Source organism: Anolis sagrei, chromosome 2 (assembly GCF_037176765.1).
Source record: "Anolis sagrei isolate rAnoSag1 chromosome 2, rAnoSag1.mat, whole genome shotgun sequence".
NCBI lineage: Eukaryota > Metazoa > Chordata > Lepidosauria > Squamata > Dactyloidae > Anolis > Anolis sagrei.
The window spans coordinates 24,847,710-24,864,992 of NC_090022.1; the positions used below are offsets into that span (position 1 = coordinate 24,847,710).

Sequence of the window (17,283 nt, forward strand, 5' to 3'; positions counted from 1 at the left end):
GCGTCCCCTGGGCAATGTCCTTGCAGATGGCCAATTCTTTCACACCAGAAGTGACTTGCAGTTTCTCAAATTGCTCCTGCCATGAGAAAAAAAATCCCATTGTATAGCCATCTGAACCTGGAGATTTATCTATTTTCAAATTCTGAATAGCCTCATTGATTTACTTTTTTGTAATTGATCTGTTCAATCATTCTTGTTCTGATTCAGAGAGGGTTGGTAGTTTTTGATATTTTATGTATTCTACTGTTTCTGTTGTGATTCTGATAAAAATCTTTAAAATGCTGTTTTATCTTTCTTGATTTCTTTCTCTTCTTGTTTCAATGGGATTATATATTTATTTTGATGTTGCTGGTTTTGTTTTATTGATTTGCAAGCAATTTGCCTGGTTTGTTTGCAAATTGGAAAAATTTCTTTCTAATTTTAAATATTTTGTCAATTTGTTCCATCAAAATTTTTGATGCTTGAATTCTTAATCATTTTCTTTGATTTCCAATTGGATTTTGTGCTTTTTTTAAAAAAACCTGGCAGCTCCACTGGCTGTCAGTTCTGTTTAAAACAAAACAAAGTGCTGGTTATTGCCTATAAAGTCCTATATGATTTAGGTTCAGGCTGTTTGGCTGGTCATGTCTTCCTGTATTATTTGTATATATAGAAGTTTGCTCACATTTTAATATTTACCTTTTGCATGCTTTTAATTGTATTGCTTTTTAAGTGTTGCTTTGGTTTCAATTCTGAAAAAATGTGAGGTATGTATATAAAAAAAAATAGAACAGCAACTTTTGTTCATTGGCCACTTGGAATCTGTTATCGATATTCTGAAAAGTTTGAAAGTTTCTGCTTGTAGGAAGACAAGCAGAAAAACATGCGAAGAATAGTGAAATGGGAGTGATCCTGGACTCATCACTAAGCCTGGAACCCCAGGTTTCAGCGGTAGCCAGGGGAGCTTTTGCACAATTAAAACTTGTGCGCCAGCTGCGCCCGTACCTTGGGAAGTCTGACTTGGCAATGGTGGTCCATGCTCTGGTTACATCCCAAATAGATTACTGCAACGCACTCTACGTGGGGTTGCCTTTGAAGACTGTTCAGAAGCTTCAAATCATCCAACGAGAGGCAAACAGGTTAATAACTGGAGCGGCATACAGGGAGCACACAACCACCATGTTATGCCAGCTCCACTGGCTGCCAGTTTGCTACCGAGCATGATTCAAAGTGCTGGCTTTGGCCTATAAAACTCTAAATGGTTCCGGCACAGGCTACCTGTCCGAATGTATCATCCCCAACAAACCAGATCTTCTGTGGAGGCCCTGCTCTCGGTCTCACCAGCCTCGCAAGCGCGGCTGGTGGGAACAAGATACAGGGCCTTCTCAGTGGAGACCCCTCAGTTGTGGAACTCCCTCCTTAGCGACATCAGAGCAGCTCCCTCCCTATTAGCCTTTAGGAAAAGAGTCAAAACCTGGTTCTTTGAGCAGGCCTTTGGAAACCAGGGCAATGCAATATTTTGAATGGAAATCTTGTGCAATTTGACCTTGGAACAGACACAGACCATGAACTTTGCTTGGCGTATTCTTGAAGTTTTTAATTTTAATCTGTTTCAACTCTGTTTTAATATGTTGCAATTTTTGGAATGTTTAGGTAGTTGTTGTTGAGGCACAATGTGTGTGCCACTGTAAGCCGCCTTGAGTCACCCATCGGGGTAGAGAAGGGCAGGATACAAGTATGGCAAATAAATAAATAATCAAAATGGCTGGGAAAATCAATTTATCCGCACTTTCTTTGTATTTCTAGTATTCCTACCGCTTTTACTGCTCATGGCTGACCTAACCTCTGGAAGTGGCATTGACAACCTAGAAGGCTGTCTCCAAGATCCAGAATATGAAAAATGGCTGGATATTGCTAAACATGGGCTAGGAAAGGCTTCGAAGCCAAAGACCATCGTGGTTGTTGGGGCAGGAATAAGTGGACTTACTGCTGCCAAATTACTGAAAGATGCTGGATACCGGGTAATGTTACAGTCTCAAAGCATCAACTGGCCTTTACTCAGAAAGAAAGAAATAAGAATTCTCTCTCTGTGTGTGTGTGTTTGGATTTAGAGAAACTCCTGTGTAAGAAAAAAACATTTTAAATGTGCAATTCATTTAAAAGGCTAAAAAAATAGTTGTCACTGATTCCTGAACAATTGGAGATGCCATCAAAATCCCAATGGTTGCTTATATCAGTGCAACTAATCAGCCAGTACGCCAGCAACTTAAATCAAGAAATAGTTTTCTAAAATCTACAGAGACACTTGCTGGAACACCTCAGTAAGCAAGAGTCCAAAAGTGGCAGGCTCAAACCCAGAACCTCAATCAATGGCTGATACCAAATGAGAGACTCCCTCCTGGACACACAGAAGATTGGGCGACCTGGAAGGCCCTGAACTGACTGCGCTTTGGCACCACGAGATGCAATAGCAATCTTAAAAAATGGGGCCACAAAGTAGAATCCACTACATGCGCTTGTGAAGAAGTGCACACCACAGACCACCTATTACAATGCAACCTGAGCCCTGCCACATGCACAATCTTATAGCAACACCAGAGGCGCTCCAAGTGGCCAGCTACTGGTCAAAGGACATTTAATAGAATGCCAAGTTTGCAAACTTTGTGTTTTTGTTTTTTAAAATACAATACAACTGTTTGGTTCACTCCTGACACAATAAATAAATAAATAGTGCAACTACGGAGTACATTAGCATAAGGACTTCTTCAAGTATGCAAGAAGGCACCTAAGAGAAAATATTCAATATTGTCTAGATCTAGGGAAGTAAAGCTACCCCTCTATTCCGCCTTGGTTAGACCACACCTGGAATACTGGGTCCAATTCTGGGCACCACAATTGAAGAAAGATATTGACAAGCTGAAATGTGTCCAGAGCAGGGTGACTAAAATGATCAAGGGTCTGGAGAACAAACCCTATGAGGAGCGGCTTAAGGAGCTGAGCATGTTTAGACTGAAGTAGAGAAGGCTGAGAGGAGATATGATAGCCATGTATAAATATGTGAGAGGAAGCCACAGGGAGGAGGGAGCAAGCTTGTTTTCTACTTCCCTGGAGACTAGGACACGGAACAATGGCTTCAAACTACAAGAGAGGAGATTCCATCTGAACATTAGGAAGAACTTCCTGACTGTGAGAGCCGTTCAGCAGTGGAACTCTCTGCCCCGGAGTGTGGTGGAGGCTCCTTCTTTGGAAGCTTTTAAACAGAGGCTGGATGGCCATCTGTCAGGGGTGATTTGAATGCAATATTCCTGCTTCTTGGCAGGGGGTTGGACTGGATGGCCCATGAGGTCTCTTCCAACTCTAGGACTCTATGATTCTATGATTCTATCCTTGTGCAGCAGGCTCAACACGAAAGCCAGACAGTGATCAAGCATGCTACATCCACAGATTTCATTTCATCTACCAAGCCTGTCATTCTATTTAAAAAGAGAGAAGGTTAATCTGGCATGACTTTTATTTTGAGACACCCGTGCTTTTTAGAGAACATGGTATTCCTTTCTAAGTGCATGTGGATTGTCTCTTTAATGATCTGTTCCAGCTTGGTATTGATGTCAAGCTGATTGGGTGGTAATTATTTGGGTTCTATTTCCCCCCATTTTTGAAGATGGGGAAAACATTTGCCTTCTCCCAATCTGCTGGAAGGTCTCTTGTTCTCCTGGAATTCTCAAAGATGACTGCCAGTGGTTCTGAAATTACTTTTGGATGAATTAATCTAGATTAGTCAGATATTCCTGTTCTGCCTCCTAGCCTATTCTGTGCTGCATTTCCCTTACTGCATCCTATGCTCCATCCATCTCATGTTAACGTTTTAGGAGAAGACTGAGGCAAAGAAAGAGTTGAGTATTTCTGCCTTTTCTCTGTCCTGTTAGCATTTTATCATCACCTGTACACAGCTGCCATAGCTCTGCCCAATGAAATCCTGGAGTTTATAGTTCAATAAGCTCTTAGGCTGAGAATCCTAAAAATAAAACCTTCCTAAACTGCAAATCCCAGGATTCCATAGGATGGAAGTATGGCAATGAAAGTGGGTTTATAGCTCTATAACTGTATGATGTGACCAGAGGTGGCCCTAGGTAATTTTTGACGGTAAGCAAACAGTATTTTGGCATCCCCACCACCACCAACCAATCACTGATATATATTTTCTGTTCGTTGTGGGAGTTCCGTGTGCCATATTTGGTTCAATTCCATCATTGGTGGAGTTCAGAATGCTCTTTGATTGTAGGTGAACTATACATCCCAGTAACTACAACTCGCATATGTCAAGGTCTATTTTCCCCCAAGAGTGCCCCTGGGCAAAACCAACTATACTGCAAATGCTTACTTTGTGTAATGTGTTGAGCCGCCCCTGGGTGTGACTATCCTTAATGTAGAGCAGGGGTCCTCAAACTAAGGCCTGGGGGCCGGATATGGCCCTCCAAGGTCATTTACCCGGCCTTTGCTCAGGGTCAACCTAAGTCTGAAATGACTTGAAAGCACACAACAACAATCCTGTCTCATCAGCTAAAAGCAGGCCCACACTTCCCATTGAAATACTAATAAGTTTATAGTTGTTAAAATTGTTCTTCATTTTAATTATTGTATTTTAAGTGTTTTTTGCACTACAAATAAGATATGTGCGGTGTGCATAGGAATTCATTCATATTTTTCAAATTATAATCCGGCCCTCCAACAGTTTGAGGGACTGTGACCTGGCCCTCTGTTTAAAATGTTTGTAGACCCCTGATGTAGAGCATAGAACATTAGAAGCAAGGACAAAGGGAATGGACTCACAAATCGTTCGTGCATATGCTTTTTCCTAGATTGTGATTTTGGAAGCCAGTAACCGTATGGGAGGACGAATAAAGACACACCGAGAGGAAGATTGGTATGTGGAAATGGGGCCTATGCATCTGCCCAAATCCCACAGGTAGGAATGCCATAAGAGGCCTTCCACAACATTTTGACTCTTGCACAGAATTTGAGTAAAACTTGATTGCATCAAATCTCTCAAGTTTCATTATTGTTTATGTTAAACATCTCATGAGATTTTTCTATAATGATCTATCAAAGCATGGATAAAGTATGTGAAACTGCCATAGAATCATAGAATCAAAGAGCTGGAGGAGACCTCATGGGCCATCCAGTCCAACCCCCTGCCAAGAAGCAGGAATATTGCATTCAAATCACCCCTGACAAATGGCCATCCAGCCTCTGTTTAAAAGCTTCCAAAGAAGGAGCTTCCACCACATTCCGGGGCAGAGAGTTCCACTGCTGAACAGCTCTCACAGTCAGGAAGTTCTTTCTCATGTTCAGATGGAATCTCCTTTCTTGTACTTTGAAGCCATTGTTCCTTGTCCTAATCTCCAGGGAAGTAGTAAACAAACTTCTTGCTCCTCCCTGTGGCTTCCTCTCACATATTTATACATGGCTATCATATCTCCTCTCAGCCTTCTCTTCTTCAGGCTAAACATGCTCAGCTCCTTAAGCCACTCCTCATAGGGCTTGTTCTCCAGACCCTTGATCATTTTAGTCGCCCTCCTCTGGACACATTCCAGCTTGTCAATATCTCTCTTGAATTGTGGTGCCCAGAGTTGGACACAGTATTCCAGATGTGGTCTAACCAAAGCAGAATAGAGGGGTAGCATTACTTCCTTAGATCTAGACACTATGCTCCTATTGATGCAGGCCAAAATCCCGTTGGCTTTTTTTGCCGCCACATCGCATTGTTGGCTCATGTTTAACTTGTTGTCCACGAGGACTCCAAGATCTTTTTCACACGTACTGCTCTCGAGCCAGGCATTGTCTCCCATTCTGTATGTTTGCATTTCGTTTTTTCTGCCTATCAAATAACTTCAGTACAGTAAGACTCATATAGAACCTGTATCCATGGTTTCGCTTACCTGTTCCTGGAGAGGTGGGGGTGAGGGAAATAATGGTGTCTCTAGGGAATTTGCTAGGTCCTCCCAGAAATTCTATGGTATTATTTATTATTTTTTAATTTTATTTATGGCATTTCTACCCCACCTTTCTCTATCTCGGAGAGGACTCAAGGCGGCTTACAAGTAGGCAACCATATGAAGCCATAGGATATGTAAAATGACAAATATATAAAGAGTTATAAAATACATTAAAACATTTTAAAAACATATAAACTAGTACATTTGCAGTTAATTTCATGATCCTTAAATTATTTTAGTTGTGTTGGATGACTGAGAAAACTCTTAGAGAAAATACCTTTTTTGTTTCTCCAATGCAACCTGACGCTAGAATTGGAAATCAAGTAACTTAATGACGTTCGGTCAGTTATATGGTTTCACATAACCACAGTCTGGCCAGAAACGTATTCCCTGTGGATATGGAGAGAGATCCAAAGTCTGGAAGCAGCTATTGAAAGTGTCCATTCCCTTGTTTTCACCAAATGTACCTAAAAAGGTGATGGGACAAAGAGAAGGACTTCTCAAAATGTTCTTAAGGGGAAATGCTCAACCATTATGCAAAGTAAGCATTTGCAGTATAGTTGATTTTGCCCAGGGGTGCTCTTGGGGCGCTCTTGGGGGAAAATAGACCTTGACATATGCAAGTTGTAGTTACTGGGATGTATAGTTCACCTACAATCAAAGAGCATTCTGAACTCCACCAATGATGGAACTGAACCAAATATGGCACACAGAACTTCCATGACGAACAGAAAATATATATCAGTGATTGGTTGGGGGGGGGGGGGGGATACTGTTTGCTTACTGTTGAAAATTACCTAGGGCTGCCTCTGGAAATGCTTGACTTTTAAAGTTCAAGCCTGGAACCCTCAGATGTATTTGACTGTAGTGTCCATAATCCCCAATCAGCAGAGCCAAACTGGCTGTGGAGAGTGAGGGTTGTTGGGTGGTTTGGGCCCAGGACACATGTCTAAGACCTTGTGTACTCTCATGAAAACCTGCCACCTTGCTTCAATTAATGGTGGAAACTATGCTGTATCCAGCCACATAGAGAACCTCATCTTACACATTTGTAACCCATTTCGAAGTCTCTTTACCTTCATGAGTCTACAGGTCCCATCACATGACACACACCCATTTTGTCGTTAATCAGTAGGATCCCACAGGCACAGAATATGCAGCCCGTAATTTTTGAGACGGGGAGGAATCAACTCCACTTCTCTCCGGGAGCATCAGAAACATGTTCTTTTGTGTGGGAAGGGGCATCCTGTGTACCTATGCATGTCGTTGTTTTTGGGAATGACATGTTGTTTTGGGAAAACTTTATCTTTTTAATTCTGACTATATCAAGCAGCAAAGGGTCCATTCATGGGAGAAACCATGTAAATCTGAGAGGACATGCCCATAAATCAATTTAGGAAAAGAACTTCAGTCATGGTGCTGGAGCTCAGGAACTTCTCACTGTGGACATCCCTGTTCTCTCTATTTTTCAAACAGAACAGCAAATGTCATTATTTTGGCTGTTGCATTGATTGTTCGCTTTGTTTGTGCTTGACTGTTGTAAACCGCTATGAGTCGCCTTAGGGCTGAGAATGGCGGTATACAAGTGAAGTAAATAAATAAATAAATAAATAAATAAATTGAACCCGGACACGAGTGTTTTGTGATGGCGCAGTATTGCTGTTGTGTTTGAAAATCAGTTTTTCCATATTGCTTAATTTATGGACAGTTGATAGCCATTGAAAAGGGGTCCATTGCTTAGACATAAAGACAGAGTAGAAATCCTTTTTTTAAAAAAATCAGTGGCAGGAAGTAGCAAGGTATACCCTAAAGACAGACCACCACCTTGACTCTCAGGACAAAGTATGTGATCAAAGCAGATATTGGCAGGTGATCCATCTTCAGTTGAGGCTATGAGGAAATGCCTTGTGCCATTCATTCCAATGCCTCTATGGGCAGGAGGTTGGACTGGATGGCATTTGCGGTCTCTTCCAACTCTATGGGTCTGCTATACCACTACATCTGGTTCCTGTTAATTGAGTATAAAGCTGCCAGTGGCTACAACTTGTGTCGCAAGCATGCATGAATACAATATTTATCTAACTTCTAACTAGCTTCAAGTTAGAGCTTGGAAAAACTGTTGATGTTAACTTTTTTATATTTTGTTTTCCTCTCAAGACTTGAGGCCTTCCACAGAGCCCTATATCCCAGAATTTCAAGGCAGAATATCCCGCAATATCTGCTTTGAACTGGGTTATCTGAGTCCACACTCAGATAATGTGTGATACGATAGCAATGTATAAATATGTGCAAGGATGTCACAAGGAAGAGACATCGCTGCCCTGAAAACTAGGGCTCAGAGCAATGGGTTCAAATGACAGGGAATGAATTCCACCTGAACATTACGAAGAACTTCCTGACTGTAAGAGCTGTTCAGCAGTGGAGTTCTCTGCCTCTGAGCATGGTGGAAACTCCTTCCTTGGAGGCTTGTAAACAGAGGTTGGATGGCCATCTGTCAAGCGTACTTTGATTGTGCTTGGTAGGGGTTTGGACTAGATGACCTATGTGGTCTCTTCCAACCCTATTATTCTATGATTCTATGATCAATGTGTGGTCGCCATGCTACCCAAGGATGCAGGGAATTGTAGTCATATAAAGTAACCTTTCCTTAGCTCTGCTCTAAGTCTCCAAGGCATGAACACGGCGGAGAGGGCTGCCGTGTTCATGCCTTGCCCTTTGGCTTCTCGGAAGTATCTGTTCAACCACTGTGAGAAACACAGTGCTGAACTTTGGTTGGTTCCAGAAGGACTCATCTTATATTCTTCCTAATGAGAAAATTAAGAAACCATTGGCTGTTGTTTTTCCCCTTTTAGAATTGCCAGTGAATACCTGCGCAAATTCAACCTCAAACTAAACCGCTTCACTCAAATGGATGACAATGCCTGGTATTTAATCAGAAACAGCAGGCACAAAGTGGGAGATGTCCATAAAAACCCTGGAATTTTTGGGTACCAAGTTAATCCCAGTGAAGAAGGAAAATCAGTTGATGAACTGTTTCAGGAGGCACTGGATAAGGTATGTGAGGAGGCACACACATGCATGTGTGTTATAAGGAAACTGGATGAACACACTGATATAGACATAGTGGAACGGCACAGTGCCTACAGATGCTAGAAATTACAGAGTGTTCTCAAGTCACCTTCAACCTTATCCTGTGACAACAAGGGGATGCTGCTATTGGTTTGTTTTAACTAAGGGGATAGGAATTCTGACTTGACCATGCCTTAGTTACCTCTCGATCGGACTATTGCAATGCACTCTACATGGGGCTTCCCTTGAAGACGGCTTGGAAACTTCAACTGGTCCAACGCACGGCAGCCAGACTTTTATCTGGGGCGAATTACAGGGAGCGGTCAACCCCCCTGTTTAAGGAGCTCCACTGGCTGCTGTTCATCTTCTGGTCCCAATTCAAGGTGCAGGTCATCACCTATAAAGCCCTGAACAGTTTGGGACCCACCTCTGTGACCGCATCTCCTACCACAAACCTACACGATCTCTTCAATCCGCTGGAGAGGCCCTTCTTTCGCCCTTTCCCCTATCACAGGCTCAACTTCTGGCAATGAGGGAGAGAGCCTTCTCCGCGGTGGCCCCCCGCCTTTGGAACTCTCTACTTGGTGATATCAGGCAAGCCCCTACCCTAGCTGCCTTCAAGAAAGAACTAAAAACTTGGCTCTTCCGATGTGCTTTCGGAGAGTGACCATTCAACCCATTTGTCTGTTTCCAGACTGCAACTCCTAGCACTTCTTGCTAGGGTCTATGATGCCTAGGTAAGGTAGAAACTCAATTTCAAAAAGATTTGAAGGGCCAATCACATCCCACCTTACCTTTCAGTACTGCTCTAACATTACTGTGTCAGCTGCATTATGTAAGTGTGCTGTATGACTGACAGAAATATTGGAAATATATGTTATTATCTTACAAGGCATACATATTTTAAAATATACATGAAGCAATGTTGGTGAGGGTACCATGAAATTGGAACCTACATACATATGTGGTGGGATTGCAAATATGTAAAAGATTTTTGGGAATTAGTTAAGGGAAAATAGAAAATATTATGGATAGAAAAATTAGAAGGAATCCAGTAGAAATACTACTTTTAATTTTAAAAAGATGATGGGAAAGATAACAGGGGGGAAATTTCAATAGACATGCTATTAACAGCAGCTAGATTACTAATTGCAAAATATTGGAAAGGGTAAATGAAAATACAAATTAATGAATGGTACAAAGAAGTCTGGAAATTGTATTGTCGAAGGCTTTCATGGCTGGAATCACTAGGTTCTTGTGGGTTTTTTCGGGCTATAGAGCCATGTTCTAGAGGCATTTCTCCTGACGTTTCGCCTGCATCTATGGCAAGCATCCTCAGAGGTTGAGAAGGTCGGGTTCTCAACCTCTGAGGATGCTTGCCATAGATGCAGGCGAAACGTCAGGAGAAATGCCTCTAGAACATGGCTCTATAGCCCGAAAAAACCCACAAGAACCAAGTCTGGAAATTGACACTGAACGATAAGCTAACATCAAACTTAAAAGTAAATAAGGGATTATGTAAAAAAAAATATGACTGAAAGTATTTGGATAAAATTTCTAGAAAAAGTTTTGGAAAAAGATGGAAATTTACCTCCAAATGAAGAATTGAACTTTTGGTGGGACTTTAGAAGAAGAGATGGCTCTGGAGAAGGGGAACACAGGAGTGAATGTAAATAAAAGAGGTTAAATGTTTAGTATATGTCTATATAACTGTAATTTATTTCTCAAATAAAATTTCTTTTATATATGACCCCATATATTTCATTATTATAATTTATGTATGTGTCCATATCACTTATAAGGGGTAGGTTTAACCTCTGGTTTGCCAGTAAAACCGAATTATGATATGATGCATATCTGAAAACATGTCACCAACATGAAATGTTTGGAAAGCTCTGTTATAATGGAAGCTCGTGTGATGTCATGAATTTGTACATTTACCTGGCTCCACATCACAAGATTGTCATCTTCTTCTTCTGCCAATGAAGGAAGAGAAAGGAAATGCAGTATGAGACAACCGGATTTCTTTTATAGTGGGCTTTTAGTAATCATTGGGATTTGGTTCAAACATCCCTGTAGATACAACAACAACAACATATCACACAGTCCTAAACAATTGAGAAGTGTTTAACCTGTGATTTTGTGATACGAAATCCAGCATATATATCTTGTTTGCTGTGTCATACTGTGTTTTTGTGTCAGTAAAATAATAATAATAATAATAATAATAATAATAATAATAATAAATCTTTATTTTTTACCCCACCATCATCTCCCCAAAGGGACTCAGGGAGGCTCACAGAAGCACTCCAAATGCAACATGCAGACAACAATATATAAGTATAAATACAATGACATAAGTATAATCAGCAGCACATAAAAATCTCAATGATAAAATTATAAAAATATGAAAATTATAAAATTCCTAAAACACAGTGGAACCTATCTGTCATAACAATCAATCAAAGTGCAGGCCAGTACTATCAATGATTCATCACGTTGGCCATGGATTACTCAAGATCAAAGACTTCTCTGAAGAGCTATGTTTTGAGACTCACCTGGAACGCCTGAAGAGAGAGGGCTAATCTAATTTCTTTAGGAAGGATATTCCAGAGCCAGGAAACCACCACCAAGAAGGCCCTCTCTCTCATCCCCACCAAAAGTGCTTGAGATGGTGGTGGGACCAAGAGAAGGGCCTCTCCAGCTGATCTTAAAGCCCACACCAGTTCACAGAAAACCCACCAATCATCTTTCCAAACATTTCATGTTGCCAACATATTTTTAGACATGTACTATCAATCATTAGACATGTACTATCATGCATAATTTCATGACACAGCAATTCAAATTGCACTAGCAAAGCGGAGGTTAAACCAATCCCTTATAAGAGATATGGACACATACATAAACTGTAATAATGAAATGACTGGGGACATCATGTATCTCCTGAAACCTTTTCATATATATATATATATATATATATATATATATATATATATATATATTTCAGCCAGCCACATTATTTCATTTCACTTAATTCATTCTTCTTTCAGGATGCCTATTTTATTCTATCACTTACCTTCTTGAGAATGAGCAATGCGGATGGCAAATATTGTGATGTTTACTCTAATTGCATTGCTTTTCGGTAGTTTTTTTCCTGATTCAGATTGTGTGAGGATTGGTCCATCTTTAGCTATCTTTCTTGTTCCTTTTGCACAGGTTACACAAAACTGTACACTTCTGAAAGAGGAATATGACTCCTTTTCCACTAAGGTAAAGTATCTTCATTCACTCTTCAGTTTACAAAAACTGTAATTAATCCTGTATTTCAGTCCTTTAAAAAAGCAATTGTTTTTAAGCAACACCAAAAATATAAAGAAATAATATATGAATACCAACAATTAAGCAATAATAAAAGCATGTTTTCAAATCTCAATTAGTATAAATACCAGATAAAAAGAGAGGTCCTAGACTACTATGCATGGGCAAACTCGGACCTTCTGTGTGCTTTGGACTTCAACTCCCACAATTCCTAACAGCTTCAGGCCCTTTTCTTTTCCCCCTCAGACGCAGCGGCTGAGGGGGAAAAGAAAAGGGCCTGAGGCTGTTAGGAATTGTGGGAGTTGAAGTCCAAAGCACACGGAGGGTCCAAGTTTGCCCATACCTGTCCTAGACCCAAACTAGATATGATACGAAATATGACTTTACCTCTTATTTTGGATTTGGGATGCTCAGCATTTGGAAGACATATTCTCACATTAGATCAAAAAAAGTGAAGTTTTTGCTAGTGAACCAACAACATAAAAATGTGTTGTTGTAGGTTTTTTTGGGCTATATGGCCATGTTCTAGAAATATTCTCTCTTGACGTTTCGCCTGCATCTATGGCAAGCATCCTCAGAGGTTGTGGGGTCTGAGGATGCTTGCCATAGATGCAGGCAAAATGTCAGGAGAGAATGCTTCTAGAACATGGCCATATAGCCCGAAAAACCTACAACAACCCAGTCATTCCGGCCCTGAAAGCCTTCAACAACATAAAAATGTACTTCTAACTCAACACTTGGTTTTCTCTTTTCTCACACATTAGGAATACTTAATTAAGAAAGGAAATCTGAGCAAAGGGGCAGTTGACATGATTGGTGAACTCCTGAATGAAGAATCTGGCTTCCATCTGTCATTTCTTAACACTGTCATGGATTATCTTATCTACTCTAAAGACAGGTAAAGGTAGACTGGAAGACACTATGTAAAAAAGAAAGCAGCCTTTCGTTACTGAATTGAGATTTAAAATTTTGTCCACTGGTTGCCCACATTGATTGGGGCATTCATTGAGATGAAGTCTACCAAGTAACTTTTCCAACCCTGGTTCTAACAAAAAAGTGGATTCAAACAATGGTGGATCTGGACCAAATTTGGAACAAATCTATATAAATAAAAATGTAATGTTCGTTTGTGGGATCAACATAACTCAAAACCCACTGGGCAAATTGACACTAAAGTTGGACACAAGACACCTAACAACCCAATGTATGTCCTTCACTCAAAAAAATTGATTTTGTCATTTGGGAGTTGTAGCTGCTGGGATTTATAGTTCACCTACAATCAAAGAGCATTCTGAACCCCACCAACGATGGAATTGAACCAAACTTGGCACACAGTTCTCCCATGTCCAACTGAAAATACTGGAAGGATTTGGTGGGCAGTGTCCTTTGTTTTTGGAGTTGTAATTCACCTACATCTAGAGGTCACTGTGGACTCAAAAAATGATGGATCTGGACCAAACTCTACACAAATACTCAATATGCCCAAATGTGAACACTGGTGGAGTTTGGAGAAAATAGAATCTTGACATTTGGGAGTTGTAGTTGCTGAGTTTTATAGTTCACCTTCAATCACATTCTGAACCCCACCAATGATAGAATTGGGCCAAACCTCCCACACAACCCCCATGAGGGCCACAGCAATGCGTGGCAGGGGATGGCTAGTATAAATAAAAAATGTAATGTTCGTTTGTGGGATTTACAGAACTCAAAAACCACTGGGGGAATTGACCCCAAATTTGGACAACATACACCTAACAATCCAATGTATGTCCTTCACTCATAAAAGCACTGAAAAACACAGCAGAAGGGACTTAAAATGCCCCCAAAAGCTAAATGACGAAAAGCTAAATGACAATACAGAAAAAAAGGAAGAAAGAGGGAGGGAAGGGGAGAGAAAAAAGAAAGAAAGAAAAGAAAGAGGGAGGGAGGGAAAGAAAGAAAGAAGGAAAGGGAGAAGGAAGCATGGAAGCAAAGAAAGGAAAGGAAAGAGGAGAGGAAAGGAAAGGAAGGAAAGAGGTAGCAAAGGAAGAAAGGAGAGAAAGAGGAAGGGAAAGAAAAAGAGGGAAGGAAGGAAAGTTAGAGAAGGAATGAAGGAGAAAAGGAAAGAAAAAAGGGAAAGAAGGAAGGAAAAAGGGAGCGAAGGAAGGGGGAAGATGTAGAGAAAGAGGGAGGGAAGGAAAGAAGGAAAGAGAGAAGGAAGAAAAGAGAGACAGCAGAAGAGAAAGAAAAGGGGGAAAGAAGGAAAGAGATAGAGAAGGAAGAAGAGAAGGAAAGACGGGAAGGAAAGACGGGAAGGAAGGAAGGAAGGAAAGAGGGAGTGAAGGAAGGAGAGAAAGAAGGAGAGAAAGAGGGAAGGTTGGTCACAGCAACACATGGCGGGTACAGCTAGTACTCAATATGCCCAAATGTGAACATGGTGGAGTTTGGGGGAAATAGACCTTGACATTTGGGAGTTGTAGTTGCTGGGATTTATAGTTCACCTACAATCAAAAAGCATGCTGAATCCCACCAATAGAATTGGGCCAAAATTCCCACACAGAACTCCCATACCTTGAAGCTTTTCACTGGCATGAGCCTCCCTCCACCCTCACACACTCCCCGTCACCCATACTTTTACACCACGTTGCCATGCACCGAGCACACCTGCTCTCCCCTCCCTGCTTGGAGTCTCAGAAACAGCCCTCCCTTTAGTTGAGAGGCTGGCTGAGAGACCAGCCAATCACGGTGGAGGAGGGCTTTTAGTGGGAGGGTTCACCGTCTGTTTCCAAAAAGGAAGAGATGGACAGGCAGAGAGATCTTCAGCCTTTTCTGCCAAAGGGGTTCCTAAGACCATCAGAAATATACGAGGGTTGAATGAAAAGTAATGCCTCCACCTTCGTTACTTGGGTTTGGATGGGAATATTTTAATAGATCAAAACGCAGAAATAATCCTTAGAATGTGCTCTTTAACTTGCTTGAAATTTCTCTCTGAATGATACGACGATCGTCCTGAATCAATCTGTCAAACTTTTGCTTGTGAAACTGGAACTGTAGAGGAGAGTCTACTGAACAAGCCAGTACCGGCCGCATACCAGTACTGCCATCTGTTGAGTTACGAAGGTGGAGGCATTATTTTTCATTCAACCCTCGTATGTTTTCTGATGGTCTTTGTCAACCCCTCTGAACACCCACCCACCCACCCACCCCCCCCCCCCCCCCAGGTATCCCCACCCCCAGGTTGAGAAACACTGGTTTAAAGCAATTTGATGAACTCCAGAATGATAAAGAAAATAGGTGTCGAGTGCCCCCCAACAGTTGTGCTAACTTAGCATTTTATACTTGTGTCTCACTTTTGTCTCGCTTTCAGTTCTGAAGAAATTTCAGGTGGATTTGATCAGCTTCCTCAACATATCTTTGATGAAATATCTGAAATTGTTCATTTTAACTGCACGGTGCAGCAGATACAGCGTATAGGCGAAAAAGTGAGAGTGTACTACTGGTGGTCACCCAGACAGATATATACGTCCATTTTTGCTGACTATGTTCTTGTCACAGCGACTGCAAAAGCCACGCAGCTCATCCAATTTGTGCCGCCGCTTTCAGCTCCCAAGGCACAGGCTCTGCGGTCCCTGAATTATGCGAGTGCCACGAAAATTGCCTTGGTTTGCAGAGAGAAATTTTGGGAGGAAGATGGGATTCAAGGCGGGCAGTCCATCACAGATCTCCCATCCCGAAGAATCTACTACCCAAACCACAACTTCTCCAGTGGGGTGGGGGTACTGTTGGCTTCCTACACTTTGCATGGCGATGCTGATTTGTATACTCCACTCAGTCAGGAAAAATTGGTTGAGATCGTGATGGATGACCTAGCAAAAATCCACAGAATATCCAAACAATACCTCCAATCTATCTGTCGCAAAAATGTAGTACAAAAATGGGCCTTGGACCAATATTCGGTGGGAGCATTCAGTGCCTTCACCCCATACCAGTTTACCCACTATGCGAATGTTTTGTCCCAGAATGAAGACAGGATTTACTTTGCAGGAGACCACACGACTCATCCTCATGCTTGGATTGACAGCGCCATGAAATCGGCTATAAAGGCAGCTAGTGATATCCACCATCGGTGAAATGGTGCTTCAGAGCAGAGAGAGAAAAATAAATTTAGAGAAGGCTAATTTGGCTCTAAAAGAACTGCAGTGAATAGTTTGGAAACTGCACCTATATTGAAAGTGCAGGTGTGCCTCACCTCAGCAGCCTAGAAGAGAAAACTGCCAAAGAAATACATTAAAAGTGGTAGAATTAATGCAGTTTGAAACCACTTGGTACAATGCTATGGAATCCTGGGAGTTGTTTGAGGATGCACCAGCAGTGAATTTTCCTTCCTTGGGGTAGATTCTTCTCAATTCCTGTTGTCTCATCTCCATTCTTAACCAGGAGTCATACGTTGGATGTTTGTAACTTGGGGACTGCCTGTATATACATGAATTCTGGCGCCCAAGAGCTGGGTTGAATTTTTAATCTCGATTTTCTGCTATGTTCTATTTTCACTGTTTTTATGGCCAAACTGTGATCGTAATAAAGTTCACTTATTACATACCTTTCTCTGGGTGCATTTACACTATGGAATGAATGCTCTTGGGCCCCACTTTAAATACCATAGCTCCATACAATGTGGGCCTGGGAGTTATAGTTTCCCAAGGTCCATACCCTTCTGAGGGTGCATTTACACCATGGAATGAATGCCCTTGCACTCCATTTATATATATATTTGTGTGTGTGTGTGTGTGTATAAAGTTTTCCTAAGAAGTTTATGAAAATTAATATTAGTATGAAAGCAATACACAATGTATTGTATGGTTAAGTGCTGGGATATATTATTAGGCCTGTTTTTAACAGTAATTTTCAAGCAACCAGAAACTACATTTATCCAGCAGCA

At 41.3% G+C, this 17,283-nt stretch overlaps 1 protein-coding gene across 1 annotated transcript; it reads left to right on the plus strand.

The window, feature by feature from the left end:
* Positions 1-1,808: 1,808 nt before the first annotated feature.
* LOC137096173 (L-amino-acid oxidase-like) lies at positions 1,809-16,474 on the plus strand. Its single transcript, XM_067464771.1, has 6 exons — positions 1,809-2,000; positions 4,839-4,945; positions 8,828-9,029; positions 12,264-12,317; positions 13,130-13,263; positions 15,712-16,474. The coding sequence occupies exons 1-6, from the start codon at positions 1,809-1,811 to the stop codon at positions 16,472-16,474; spliced, it is 1,452 nt and encodes a 483-aa protein (XP_067320872.1).
* Positions 16,475-17,283: the final 809 nt, after the last annotated feature.

Coding starts and splice junctions, on each gene's coding strand:
- LOC137096173 (XM_067464771.1), top strand. CDS start 1,809: ATGGCTGACCTAACCTCTGGAAGTGGCATTGACAACCTAGAAGGCTGT. Junction 2,001..4,838: donor TGAAAGATGCTGGATACCGG/GTAATGTTACAG, acceptor GCTTTTTCCTAG/ATTGTGATTTTGGAAGCCAG. Junction 12,318..13,129: donor ATGACTCCTTTTCCACTAAG/GTAAAGTATCTT, acceptor CTCACACATTAG/GAATACTTAATTAAGAAAGG.